The 14,521-nt window shown below is 43.0% G+C and overlaps 2 protein-coding genes across 7 annotated transcripts in view; both read right to left on the reverse strand.

The window, feature by feature from the left end:
* LOC104995599 (bile salt sulfotransferase-like) overlaps positions 1-14,521 on the reverse strand; it is a 43,729-nt gene that overhangs the window by 24,438 nt on the left and 4,770 nt on the right. Inside the window, exon 1 of one of the 3 annotated variants that reach the window (XM_010849537.1) lies at positions 4,030-4,202. The exons of 1 other annotated variant lie outside the window; for it this stretch is intronic. In XM_010849537.1, coding sequence (XP_010847839.1) covers positions 4,030-4,120 — 91 coding nt within the window. In that variant the 5' untranslated portion in view covers positions 4,121-4,202. Of the gene's footprint in view, positions 1-4,029; positions 4,203-14,521 lie in introns of those variants that run through there. One more of the 3 variants, XM_010849534.1, reaches the window with a different exon arrangement.
* LOC104995597 (bile salt sulfotransferase-like) overlaps positions 12,511-14,521 on the reverse strand; it is a 23,322-nt gene continuing 21,311 nt past the window's right edge. For all 4 annotated transcript variants that reach the window (XR_826069.1, XR_826068.1, XM_010849533.1 and 1 more), the window contains one exon: positions 12,511-12,862. Coding sequence is in view for 2 of the 4 variants with exons in the window: in XM_010849533.1 (XP_010847835.1) it covers positions 12,846-12,862 (17 nt within the window). In the remaining 2 variants the exon portion in view is untranslated. The remainder of the gene's footprint in view (positions 12,863-14,521) is intronic.

The raw sequence follows: 14,521 nt of genomic DNA on the forward strand, positions 1-14,521 counted from the left end.
GTGATGCCATCCAACTATCTCATCCTCTGTCATCCCCTTCTCCTCCTACCCTAAATCTTTCCCAGCATCAGGGTCTTTTCCAATGAGTCAGTTCTCCTCAGGTGGCCAAAGTATTGGAGTTTCAGCTTCAGCATCAGTCCTTCCGATGAACACCCAGGACTGATCTCCTTTAGGACGGACTGTTTGAATTTCTTTGCAGTCCAAGGGACTCTCAAGAGTCTTCTCCAACAACACATTTCAAAAGCATCAATTCTTCGGCACTCAGCTTTCTTTATAGTCCAACTCTCACATCTGTACATGACTACTGGAAAAATCAGAGCCTTGACTAGGCAGAACTCTGTTGGCAAAGTAATGTCTCTGGTTTTTAATATGCTGTCTAGATTGGTCATAACTTTCCTTCCAAGGAGTAAGCGTCTTTTAATTTCATGGCTGCAGTCACCATCTGCAGTGATTTTGGAGCCCCCTAAAAGAAAGTCAGCCACTGTTTCTACTGTTTCCCCATCTATTTGCCAGTAAGTGATGGGATCAAATGCCATGATCTTAGTTTTCTGAATGTTGAGCTTTAAGCCAACTGTTTCACTCTCCTCTTTCACTTTCATCAAGAGGCTCTTTAGAACTTCACAGTTTGTTGTATCCACACAGTCAAAGGCTTTAGTGTAGTCCATGAGGCAGAAGTAGATGTGTTCCTGGAATTCTCTTGGTTTTCCTATGATCCAATCGATGTTGGTACTTTGATCTCTGGTTTATCTGCCTTTTCTAAATCCAGCTCGAACATTGGGAAGTCCTCGGTTCACATACTGTTGACCCCTGGCTTGGAGAACTTTGAGCATTACTTTACTAGCATGTGAAATGAGTGCAATTGTGCGGTCGATTGAACAGTCTTTCTCAAAGGAGTGTTATGTAGGGTATAATACAGTTATGAATTCTAGTTAGGCTTTAACGTGGTTTTCTAAGGTTTGGGCATTATGGTTTCTCTTTGTCTCTGGTTTACATTTGGTTAATAGAACCCCTGGAATGATCTGTAGCTTTGTACTTAGTATGGCTATGGTGTGTACAAGCAGAATCTCAGGACTAGCACATACCTACTGAATACAATTGCATTTCAATCAGATCTTCAACTGGTTGCTGCTGCTGCTGCTAAGTCACTTCAGTCATGTCTGACTCTGTGTGACCCCAGAGACGGCAGCCACCAGGCTCCCCCATCCCTGGGATTCTCCAGGCAAGAACACTGGAGTGGGTTGCCATTTCCTTCTCCAATGCAGGAAAGTGAAAAGTGAAAGTGAAGTCGCTCAGTCGTGTCCAACTCTTCACGACCCCATGGACTGCAGCCCACCAGGCTCCTCCGTCCATGGGATTTTCCAGGCAAGAGTACTGGAGTGGGGTGCCATTGGTAAGTTAAAGTTTAATGAGTATTGATCAAGGCTATCTTGACTATGTGCACTGACCTTGGCCTTGGACTTGAAGAAAGACCTGGGGAAGAGTTGGACAAAGAGGTGAGAAGTGATGAAACGTGGGCCTTCCTTATCTTTTAGTAGATTATACCCACTGCAAGCTCTACCCAAGGGGAGCGCTCCCAAATGGGCACAGATTGGATCCACTTGGGATCCCCCTTAGAATGAATCAGGCAGACAGTTTCCATCAACCAGTTCATTCCTAGATAAAGAAAGGAAAATCATGGTCAGTCATTCTGTGCTTAGTCGCTCAGTCATGTCCAACTCTTTGCCACCTCATGGACTGTACCCACCAGACACCTCTGTCCATGGAGATTCTCCAGGCAAGAAGACTGGAGTGGGTTGCCATTTCCTTCTCTGGTCAGCCATTTCAATCTGACTCTTAAAAATTCTCATAAAGTATACAGATCATCCAAGGCACCATCTTAACCATTTTCAGGAGTACATTTCAGCTGGGCTAAGTGTATTTACACTGTTGTGTAACCAACCTCCAGAACTTTCTCATCTGGCAAAACCGAAACTTTGGACCCATTATGTAACAACTTTCCATTTGCTCCTCTTTCCAGTCCCTGCCAGTCTCTACCAACTATTCTACTTTTGGTTTCTGATAACCTCATTTATGTGGAATCATACAGTGTGGAATCTCATTTATGTGGAAATAAGTGTGGAATCTCACCTATTTCACTCAGGGTAATGTCTTCATAGTTTATCCATGTTGTCGCCTGAGTCAGAACTCATTCCTTTTTAAGTTGAATAGTGTTCTATTATATGTAGCTACTACATTTTGTTTCATCTGTCAGCGCACATTTGGGTTACTTCCACCGTTTGGTTATTTATTAAATCCTGTGATACGTTATGTTCCCATTGCCCTTGATTTTTCCCTACCACACCACTTCTAAAGTCATCAGCCTTCCTTCTTGCCTAATCACAGTCCCTCAACGACCCCACCCCTCACAGATATATGATTCACATCCTTGTTGTCCCTTGGATTTGTCAGGCTTTTTTCCAATTCCTGACCCCAATCCACGCTGATACCTTTATCAGAAACTATCCCTTTTCACAAAATAATTTCACATTCATTCCTTTCATCTCAATATAGATATCATTTCTTCTACTTTTTTGTTTTTCGCTGAGATAATTGTGTTTTACTCCCTGCCCTCCCCCATTGATTATAACTAACAAATAAAAATGTATAAATTTAACATTGTCAATTCAAAAACAGTAGGGTCAACCTGGCAATACGAAACTCTCCATTGCCCCATTATATTATACAAGTAACTTGATAAGCCTTGTTCTTGCTAGCAGGGAGCTTATGGTCTCTTTAATACAAAGCAGAAATGTTAAGAGAAATAGAATGAAGATATACTTTACATAGAAATGCATATGATGTGTTTTTAAAGTATGATATATATAAATATCAAGGAAAATAAATATGGTTTAAAGAGAAAAGAAAAAGAATGTAGGCCTGCCCTGGTGGCTAAGAATCTGCCTGCCAATGCAGGGGACACGGGTTCCATCCTTGGTCCAGGAGGATTCCACCTGCTAAGGGCAACTAAGCACGTGCACCACAGTGACTGAGCCGCACGCTCCACCCACTGCAGCTCTGCAGTCTGTGCACCACAACAGGAGAAGCTGCCCGCCGCAGCCAGAGAGCAGCCCACTCAGCCGTGGAGATCCAGCACGGCCAAAAATAAGTGATAATAATCAAAAGGTAAAAATCAAATTTCTTGGGAAAAAATGTATATCTTTAAGGTATACATGTTAATTTGATATATGTACACATTGTGAGGGATTCACGGTGGCTCAGTGGTGAAGAATCCACCTGCCAATATAGGAGGTTCGATCCCTGGGTAGGGAAGATCCGCTGGAGAAGGAAATGACAACCCATTCCAGTATTCTTGCCTGGAGAATCCCAAAGACAGAGGAGCCTGGTGAGCTGCAGTCCATGGGGTTCCAAAAGAATTGGATATGACTTATAAACTAAACAACAACAATAACACCATTGTGAAATGACCACCACAATCAAACTAATTAACATAGACATCATCTCAAATAATTACCTCCCTCTCCCATTTCTTCTATAGACTTCCCTGGCCAGCCATCTCCTTCCACTCCTCTCTGCAAACACCTGAATCTGCCTTGTGATTCACTCCCGTGGGTTCCCCTGATGCCTTAGGTTATCCCTCTGAGCACTCAGCTTATTGTGTAACTGCCTATCTAGATCCTTTTCTCTGAAAGCCAGTGGCTGTTGCTGTTGAGTTGTTTCATCATGTCTGACTCTTCGTGACCCTGTGTACTGCAGCACGCCAGTCTTCCCTGTCCTCAACTACGCCCCAGAGTTTGCTCAAACTCATGTCCATTGAGTCAGTGGAGCCATCCAATCATCTCATCCTCTGTTGCCCCCTTCTCCTCCTGCCCTCAATCTTTCCCAACGTCAGGGTCATTTCCAATGAGTCAGCTCTTCAGCGGTATCAGTGCACGTTTCTATTCCCCCAACGCATTGTCGGCATACAGAAGTCCCACCTGTCTGCTGAATGAATGAGGAAGCCTTTCTCAGCATCTGGTCCTGCTTCCTTACCTGATTGGGGGTAAGTCAGCAGTAAGACATCCTCATCTTTAATAATAAAATCCTCCTGCACCTCTCTCAGGTGTTCAGATGGGAATTCCATGCTCGGGAAGGGTATCCCTTCAAACCACACACACTCTCCTGTCACGACAATGAGATCTTTGTATCTCTCGTGGGTGTTTCAGCCTCAGCATAGTCACTGTTGGACTGGGAGATCCATTTTATAATCAACATCAAACAATCATTAATCTTTCCCAGTTCACTGAGGACTGTGCCTACTGATGCAAAGAGAGGGTCACAAGACTGACAATATTTGGAAGTCGTTCAGAGAACATTCTGGATTAACCTGAGTTTGGCGTCATGGGAGGAAACCAGGAGTTTAGTAACAAGACGGAGGGTGCAGACGTGGCGAATTAAGAAAATCCATTTAGTTTATTCTTTTTTTAATGAATCACTTTGATAAGTGTTGTTTTTTAAAATTTATATATTTATTTTTTTGGCTGCTGTGAGTCTTCATTGCCGTGCGCGGGCTTTCTCTAGTCGCAGCCGGCAGGGGTTACGCTCTTGTTGCGGAGCACTGGCTCTAGGCAGCTGGGCTGAATATGTGGCACAGGGGCTCAGTTGGCCCATGGCATGTGGAAACTTCCTGTGTCCCTGCATTGGCAGGCAGGATCCTAACCACTGGACCACGAGCATAGCCTGAAAAAATATTTTAAATAAGCTTTATTATTATTTTGTACAACATTTTTAGAAGTATAGGAAAATAGTAAAGAGAGTATAAAGAATTCTGATAGTCCATATTTTATTCAGATTTTGTTAGTTTTTACCTAATATCCTTTCTCTGGTCCAAGATCCCATCCAAGACATGACATTACATTGGGTCTTCATGTCTCCGTAGGTCTCTCTTGGTTGTGACAATTTCTCAGACTTTCCTTGTCTTTGATGACCTTGACAATTTTGAGGATGACTGGTCAGATATTTTGGAGAAGGTCCCTCTCTTGGGGTGTACTCCATGATCTTCTGATAATTAGACTGGGTTTCTGGGTTTTGGAGATGATGATCATGGAGGTGAAATACTATTATAGCCCCAACATTTCAAGGGCTTTCACTATCAATCTGACAACTCACCATTGACCTTGATCACTTGGCCGAGCTAATGTTTGTTAGATTTCCCCACAGTAAATTTACTCTCTCTCCTTTTTTCTTTTTTGTTTGTTTTTGGCCATGCCAGGAGGTATGTGGCATCCTAGTTCCCTGATTAGGGATTGAATTCTTTGCATCTTGATTTGGAAGCTTGGCGTCTTAACTACTGGACTACCAGAGAAGTCTCTTGCTTGCTTCCTTCCTTTTTTGGGGGGCATATTTAAAACGTGAAGTCTAGACCTGCAGGTATGAATGAGAACATATTGTGTAAACTCTAATTGGGGAGGCTGTACAGAATAATTGTCTCGTACCATTCAAATTATCAAATTGTTATTTAAAAAATAGAACCCTAAGAAAAGAAAAGCTGAGGATATGGTCCACAGAAAGGAGAAGGGAGAATGTAGACTAAATCCTAGATTGAATCCTGAGTCACAGAAGATGCTATCGTTTTATTATTGAGACGGCTGACACATCCTTACATGTTTTATTTTACAAAGTTTATCTATTTGTGGCTGTGCTGAATCTTTGTTGCTGTGTACAGGCTTTCTCCAGTGGCACTGACTGGGGCCTACTCTCTAGTTGCGGTGTGCAGGCTTCTCTTGTTGCCGAGCGTGTGCTCTAGAGCTTGGGCTCAGCGGTTGTGGTGCATGGGCTCAGTTACCTGCATCTGGTGGGCAACTAATCAAACCTGTGTCCCCTACATTGGCAGGCAGATTCTTAACGACTAGACCATCAGGGAAGCCCTCGATCAATTCCCTTCTGTCTGCTTGACATGGAAATCCTCGTTAATTTAGTAGAATGACCAGTGCTTTACTGTTTTCATATGCTTAGTGGTCATACTCATTTACACTTCTGCCTGCTTGGAACAATTTCCCGCTTTGTCTTCTCTCCCAGTTCATCTTCCGTGAAGTTCATGAGCAGTAATACTGCTCTATTTTCTATAACAGATATGCCTGGTGGCTCAAATGGCAAAGAATCTGCCTGCAATGCAGGGGACCCAGGTTCAATCACTGGGTCAGGAAGATCCCCTGGAGACGGAGATGGTAGCCCTCTCCAGAATTTTTACCTGGAGAATCCCATGGACAGAGGAGCCTGGTGGGCTACAGTTCATGGGCTTTCACAAAGAGTCGGACAGTACTGAGCGACTAAGCAACAGCAGCCCATTTCCTCTACAGACTTCACTCTGCATCTTCTTCCACTCCTCTCTACAAACAGCTGAATCTGCCTTAGGCTTCATTCCCATGGTTTCCTCCGATGCCTTTGATTACCTGCTCTGAGCACTCAGCTGACTGTGTAACTGCCTGGCTCAATCCTTTTCTCTGGACATCAGCGGTATCAGTGCACATTTCTATTCCCCTAATGCATTGTCAGCATACAGAAAGCATTCCACCTGTCTACTGAATGAATGAGGGCCACAGCCACAGCCTGTCAGTATCTGATCCTGCTTCCTTACCTGATTTGGGGAAAGTCAGCAGTAAGACATCTTCGTCTTTAACAAGGAAACTCTCCTGCACCTCTCTCAGGAGTTCAGGTGAGTAATCCAGGCTTGGGAAGGGTATCCCTTCAAACCACACACACTTTCCTGTCATGACGATGAGCTCTTTCTACCTCTTGTGAGCCTTATAGCCGTAGTCATTGTTGGACTGGGAGATGCATTTGTAGTTAACACTGAACAATCATTAATCTCTCCCAGGTCGTTGATGAGTGTTCCTGTCCATAAAAAGAGAGGATCAAAAGATTGATAATATTGGGCAACCGTGAAGTCATTCAGAGAACATTCTGGGGGTAACCTGAGTTTGACATTACGGGTGGGAACCAGGAGTTTAGTAACAAGATGGAGTGTATAGACATGAGGTGAATTAAAAATGGGTATCTTTCGGTTCAGTTGCTCGGTGTCTCTGACTCTTCACAACCCTATGGACCACAGCTCACCTGGCCACCCTGTCCATCACCAACTCCCGGAGTTTACTCAAACTCATCTCAATTGAGTCAGTGATGCTATCTAACCATCTCATCCTCTGTCATCCCCTTCTCCTCCTGCCTTCAATCTTTCCCAGCTTCAGGGTCTTTTCAGATGAGTCAGTTCTCCTCAGGTGGCCAAAGTATTGGGGTTTCAGCTTCAGCATCGGTCCTTCCAATGAACACTCAGGACTGATCTCCTTTAGAATGGACTGGTTGGATCTCCTTGCAGTCCAAGGGACTCTCAAGAGTCTTCTCCAACACCACCACAGTTCAAAAGCATCAATTCTTTGGCACTCAGCTTTCTTTATAGTCCAACTCTCACATTCATACATGACTACTGGAAAAAACTATAGCCTTGACAAGACGGACCTTTGTTGGCAAAGTAATGTCCCTGCTTTTTAATATGCTGTCTAGGTTGGTCATAACTTTCCTTCCAAAGAATAAATGTCTTTTAATTTCATGGCTGCAGTCACCATCTGCAGGGATTTTGAAGCTCAAAAAAATAAAGTCAGCCACAGTTTTTACTGTTTCCCCATCTATTTGCCATGAAGTGATGGGCCAGATGCCATGATCTTTGTTTTCTGAATGTTGAGTTTTACCAACTTTTTCACTCTCCTCTTTCACTTTCAAGAAGTTCTTGAGTTCTTCTTTACTTTCTGCTATAAGGGTGGTATCATCTGTATATCCGAGGTTATTGATATTTCTTCTGGCAACCTTGATTCCAGCTTGTGCTTCCTCCAGCCCAGCGTTTCTCATGATGTACTCTGCATATAAGTCAAAGAAGCAGGCTGACAATATTCAGCCTTGACATACTCCTTTTCCTATTTGGAACCAGTCTGTTGTTCCATGTTCAGTTTGAACTGTTGCTTCCTGACCTGTATACAGATTTCTGAATCAGGTCAGGTGGTCTGGTATTCCCATCTGTTTCACAGTTTTTCACAGTTTATTGTGATCCACACAGCAAAGACTTTGGCATAGTCAATAAAACAGAAATAGATGTTTTTCTGGAACTCTCTTGCTTTTTCGATGATCCAGCAGATGTTGAAAATTTGATCTCTGGTTCCTCTGCCTTTTCTAAAACCAGCTTGAACATCTGGAAGTTCACGGTTCAGGTATCGCTGAAGCCTGGCTTGGAGAATTTGGAGCATTACTTTACTAGTGTGTGAGATGAGTGCAATTGTGCAGTAGTTTGAGCATTCTTTGGCATTGTCTTTCTTTGGGATTGGAATGAAAACTGACCTTTTCCAGGCCTGTGGCCACTGCTGAGTTTTCCAAATTTGCTGGCATATTGAGTGCAGCACTTTCACAGCACCATCCTTTAGGATTTGAAATAGTTCAATTGGTATTTCATCACCTCCACTAGCTTTGTCCGTAGTGATGCTTCCTAAGGCCCACCTGACTTTACATTCCAGGATGTCTGGCTCTAGCTGAGTGATCACACCATTGTGATTATCTGGGTCGTGAAGATCTTTTTTGTACAGTCCTTCTGTGTATTCTTGCCTCCTCTCCTTAATATCTCCTGCTTCTGTTGGGTCCATACCATTTCTGTCCTTTGCTGAGCCCATCTTTACATGACATGTTCCATTGGTATCTCTAATTTTCTTGAAGAGATCTCTAGTCTTTCCCATTTTATTGTTTTCCTCTATTTCTTTGCACTGATCACTGAGGAAGGCTTTCTTGGCTCTCCTTGCTATTCTTTGGAACTCTGCATACAAATGGGTATATCTTTCCTTTTCTCCTGTGCTTTTCCCTTCTCTTCTTTACACAGCTATTTGTAAGGCCTCCTCAGACAGCCATTTTGCTTTTTTGCATTTGTTTTCCTTGGGGATGGTCTTTATCCCTGTCTCCTATACAATGTCACAGACCTCCATCCATAGTTCATCAGGCACTCTGTCTGTAAGATCTAGTCCCTTAAATGTATTTCTCACTTCCACTGTATAATCATAAGGGATTCGATTTAGGCGATACCTGAATGGTCTAGTGGTTTTCCCTACTTTCTTCCATTTAAGTCTGAATTTGGCAATAAGGAGTTCATGATTGGAGCCACAGTCAGTTCCCGGTCTTGTTTTTGCTGGCTGTATAGAGCTTCTCCACCTTTGGCTGCAAAGAATATAACCAACCTGATTTTGGTGTTGGCCATTTGGTGATGTCCATGTGTAGAGTCTTCTCTTGTGTTGTTGGAAGAGGGTGTTTGCTATGACCAGTGTGTTCGCTTAGCAAAGGCCTTTGCCCTGCTTCATTCTGTACTCCAAGGCCAAATTTGCCTGTTACTCCAGATGTTTCTTGACTTTCTACTTTTGCATTCCCGTTCCTGGATATTAGTTCTAAAACTATCTTTAAGAATTACTTATTTACTGGCTGCAGTAGAGCTTCATGGCTGTGTGTGGGCTTTTTCTAGCTTGGGCTCTAGGCGGTTGGGCTGAACATGAGCCACAGGGGCTTGGTTGTTCCATGGCATGTGGGAACTTCCCGGACCAGTTATTGAACCTGTGTCTCTGGCATTGGCAGGCAGAATCCTAACCACTGGACCACCAGGGAAATCCTAAAAAAATATTTTAAATAAGCTTTGCTATTTTTTTCAACACTTTTAGATGTATAGGAAAATTGTAAATAATTCTCATAGTCCACACTTTATTCAGATTTCCTTAGTTTTACCTAATATCCTTTCTCTGGTACAAGATCCCATCCCAGACTCTACGTTACCTTGGATCTTCGTCTCCTTAGGTCTCTCTTCACTGTGACAGTTTCTCAGACTTTCCTTGTCTTTGATGACTTTGACAGTTTTGAGGATTACTGGTCAGGTATTTTGGAGAAGGTCCCTCTCTTGGGGTGTGCCCAATGTTTTTCTCCGAATTAGACTGGGTTTCTGGGTATTGGAGAGAAGACCACGGAGGTAAAATACTAGTACAGTCACAACATTTAGAGGGTATTCACTGTCAACCTGACATCTCATTGTTGATGTTGACTTTGATCACCTGGCAGAAGTAATGTTCGTTAGATTTACCCATGGTAAATGTACGCTCCCCTTCTTCCTTTTTTTAAAAATTGTTTTGGCCATGCCACATGTGGGATCTTAGTTCTCTGATCAGAGATTGAATCTGTACCCCTTGCTTTGGGAGCTCAGAGTCTTAACCACTGGACTCCCAGGGAAGTCCTTACCTTCCTTCCTTTTTATGTCTGCATATTTAAAACATGAAGTCTAGACCTGAAGGTATTAATGAGAACATATTCTGTGAACTCTAACTGAGGTTCGTCTTTAAAACCATTGTCTGGAACCATTTAAATGATCAAATTGTTACTAAAAGACAAAGCTGAGGATATGCTCCAGATAGAGGAGAATGTAAACTAAATCCTGGATTGACTCCTCAACCAGAGAAAATGCTATGATTTTATTATTGGGACAGTTGACCACATTTGAATGCACACTGTGGATTAGAGAATAACACTGCATCAATACAAACCTCCCTGACTTCTATCATTTTTGTGTGATTACAAGTGAAATATTTTTGATCTTAGAAAATAAATTTTTAAAAGATAATTGTACTTATTTTTGACTCTGCTGGGTCTTAGTTGCTGCCCAGGCTTTTTCTCTAGTTGCAGTGAGCAGGTTTCTCCTTGCTGTGGCTTCTCTTGTTGCGGAGCATGGGCTCTAGGGCCCGAGGGCTTCAGTAGTTGTGGCTCCCAGGCTCTGGAGCACAGGCTCAATAGTCGTGATGCACGGGCTTAGTTGCCCTGTGACATGTGGGGTATTTGCAGACCAGGGATGGAATCAATGTCTTCTGCATTGACAAGTGGATTCTTAACCACTGAGCCACCAGAGAAGCTCCATACACTGAAGTTTTGAGGGATAAAAGGAAAGGATTTCTGTAACTTACTCTCAAATAGCTGAAAAAGTTTATCTTGTATATGAGAGTGAAAGAAATGAGAGCATATTCTAGTAAATGTTGCAAAAGATAACTGTTGGTAAATCTGTGTGAATTATGTACAAGGATTTTGTGTGTATTTCTTGCAAGATTTCCCTAAATTTGAAGAAAATTAAAAATTAAAAAAAGTTGCTCAGTCATGTCCAACTCTTTGTGACCCCATGGGCTACACAGTCCATGGAATTCTCCAGGCCACAATACTGGAGTGAGTAGCCTATCCCTTCTCCAGGGGATCTTCCTGACCCAAGAATCAAGCAGGGTTCTCCTGCATTGCAGGAGGGTTCTTTACCAATTGAGCTATCAGTGAAGCCCTTAAAAAATCAAAATAAAACTAAATAAATAGATGTAGTGATCATAAGCTAGAGGGAAATTGAGATACCATGGACCAAAATCTCTTAGTTTTTTTTTTTTTAATAGGAACCTAATTTTAAAAGAAATTTATTATTATTATTATTGACCACTCTGTGTCGCCTGTGGGATCTTAGTTCCCTGTGCAGGGATCAGACTCACACCCCCTGCATTGGAAGCACAGAGTTTTAATCGCTGGATCACCAGGGAAGTCCCTGAAATCTGTCATTTTAAGCAAAAGAGTCAAAAACTTGCTTTAGACTCACAGGTATGGGGGTGAATTTAAATACCTAACTACACGGCAGAATCCAGTTCTTATTTGCCATTTCATCATTAACATACTGAGAATTTATGAAATGCTTCCAGGTTTTAGGGGCTGAGCTGAGAGAATTCTCTTTTTGGCCACATTGAAATTCTACAATAGCAATTGTTATTTTACAGGTCCCACATTCTATCACCCAGTGGAGGACTCTAGGATTCAAGGCTTCCCACAGTCACACAATGAGCAAAAGGAAGAATGCCCGCTTCTGAAATACTGACTCCAGAAGTAATTAAAGAAACATCTAGATTGCTATTATTTCCTGGTGGGCTTCAGTCAGCTAAAATTAAGACCATCCAGGGCTTCTCTACCATATCCATATAGGACTACTAGAAACCCCATAGTTTTGACTCTACGGATGTAAGAGTTGGACCATAAAGAAGGCTGAGCCCCAAAGAATTGATGTTTTCGAATTGTGGTGCTTCTGTGCTGCAGAAGACTCTTGAGAGTCCCTTGGACAGAAGGAGATCAATCCAGTCAATCCTAAGGAAATCAGCTCTGAATACTCATTAGAAGACTGATACTGAATTGAAGCTCCAATACTTTGACCACCTGATGTGAAGAGCCGATCATTGGAAAAGACTCAGCTGCTGGGAAAGATTGAGGGCAAAAGGAGGAAGGGGCATCAGAGGATGAGATGGTTAGATTGCATCACAGACTCAATGGACATGCATTTGAGCCAACTCGCAGAAAGTCGGTGACAGAGGACCCTGCGTGCTGCAATTCATGGGGTCACAAAGGGTCGGACACAGTTTAGTGACTGAACAACAACAACGATGATTCTTATGTTATTTCTTGACCACTCTTGTGAATGAGATGAAACACTAGAAACATGTTTTGAAAGCTGGGATACCACAGAGTGAATGAGGGGTACTCTGATAACTTTAACAGTCAGGTCCTCAAAGATGCAGAGATTTAATCAATTGAGGCACCAGGATGAGACAACAGGTTTCATGCAATTACTCCCAGTCATTCACATGTATGAGGACAGGAGAACAAAGATCATTGTCCATATAGGATCCAGAAGTTTTTGATCATTATTTCCATGGGAACAGATCTTGAGGAAGGTCTGCCATCTTCTCCTGGAATAGTTTATCAAAGGTTTCAGCTTGGGCCACCATGAAGTAATTTTTCTAGTCCCCAGTCACGCCTGAGAAACATAAAATAGAGACTCACGTCAGATCTAGAGGGTAGGTCTCCAGACTCCAATACATGTCTTCTAGATCTATTTCTTTTAATGTATTGCTATTAAGTAGTACACAACACATTCTTATCTGTTTTATTTTATTGATTTACAAAAGTTTATTTATTTGTGGCTGTGAAGAGTCTTTGTTGCTGTGCATCGGCTTTCTCCAGTTGCAGCAAGCACGGGCTACTCTCTAGATGCGGTGTGTGGGCGTCTCATTGCCGAGCGTGTGCTCTAGAGCTTGGCCTCAGCAGTTGTGGTGCATGGGCTCAGTTGCCTGCAGCCAGTGGGCAACTAATCAAACCTGTGTCCCATGCATTGTCAGGCAGATTCTTAACCACTAGACTACCGGGGTCCAGCCCCGGTTGGATCCAGGGATATCCTCAGGAGGACGGCGCTGGCGACTGAAAGAATAGATAAAAGGGGAGAGACAGAGGCTTGATCTGACTGGTTTACATGGGAAACCAATAAAGTTCATGACACCGAACTTGTTCTGACCACGGAGGCCGCAGGCGCCCTCTCGTAAGCTGAAGGTGCCCCACCTTAGGCACCTTCTCGAGTGGGTCTTAGAAGCCTAGGCAGGTAAGTGGTCTCAGAGAGCCCCCACGCTCCATTCAGTCATCCTGAAGGAAGAACAGAGAAGAAAAGGAGAGAAAAGGAAGAAAGACCGACACAGGGAGACCAAGCCTGATGAGCAAGGCCCATAGCTTTATTTTCAAAGGGAGCTTATATACCTTAAGTTGTGCATAGAGGATAATAGGGGGTGTAAAGTCATGCAAAGTCGGCAGTCCTTGATCCTTATCGAGACCAGGATTTCTTTTCTGCAAACTTATCAGATACAAATGCTTTAGGTGATTTACATCATCTTCTGGCCAGGAGGCCTATTAACATTTTATGACTCTTTGTTCTGATACCCAGAAAACTGATTTTCTCTAAAAATAATTTTTCTAAAGTTTGGCTCCACTCTCCCAAAGCACTAGATAAAGTTGCATTCCCAAAGGGCAAAGGTGCAGTGGGCTGTAGCAAGGAAAGAATTTATTACCTCAAGGGTCTACTGTTGTTAACACCAAGGCCACTACTTATTTTTTCTATTTTTTCTATATACCAACTATATTAATTAATAGACTCCCAGGGACACAGTGGGTAAGTGATATGGAAACTTGGCAGCAAGCATTAGCTCAACAATGAAATCCTCTACTAGTTCTATTCTAATAATCTCTAACTCCGGAAGAGGCTCTATACTATTTGAATATCTTAAGCTTCCCGTGCCTCTTGCGGTTGGGAGACTGTAAACAATCATATGGGTAGCTGTAGGAGTCCGGATAAACCTGTCAGGCAAGTTAGAGAGCCATCTGAGGGGTTTGGATTGAAACACTCCTATTATGCCCAGGAGGCTTATTAACTAGAGCTCTAAGTTGATTTCCTTCAGAGAAAGGTGGTCGGGGATAGCCCCCCGTTAATGTCAGAGGAGTTGGTGAAAGTCGTAAAATAGTAAAACAGACAGATTCTGGTTTTGGGGTAGATGCTCAGGCAGATCCAGGGGGCCCCTCGAGTCCTGACTCGCCTTGCCTGTCAGGGCTCTCCCGCATGACCTTGTCATGGGTGGGAACTCCCGTGCTGGCT

The sequence above is a fragment of the Bison bison genome, unplaced genomic scaffold (assembly GCF_000754665.1).
Source record: "Bison bison bison isolate TAMUID 2011002044 unplaced genomic scaffold, Bison_UMD1.0 scf7180017864285, whole genome shotgun sequence".
Classification (NCBI taxonomy): domain Eukaryota; kingdom Metazoa; phylum Chordata; class Mammalia; order Artiodactyla; family Bovidae; genus Bison; species Bison bison.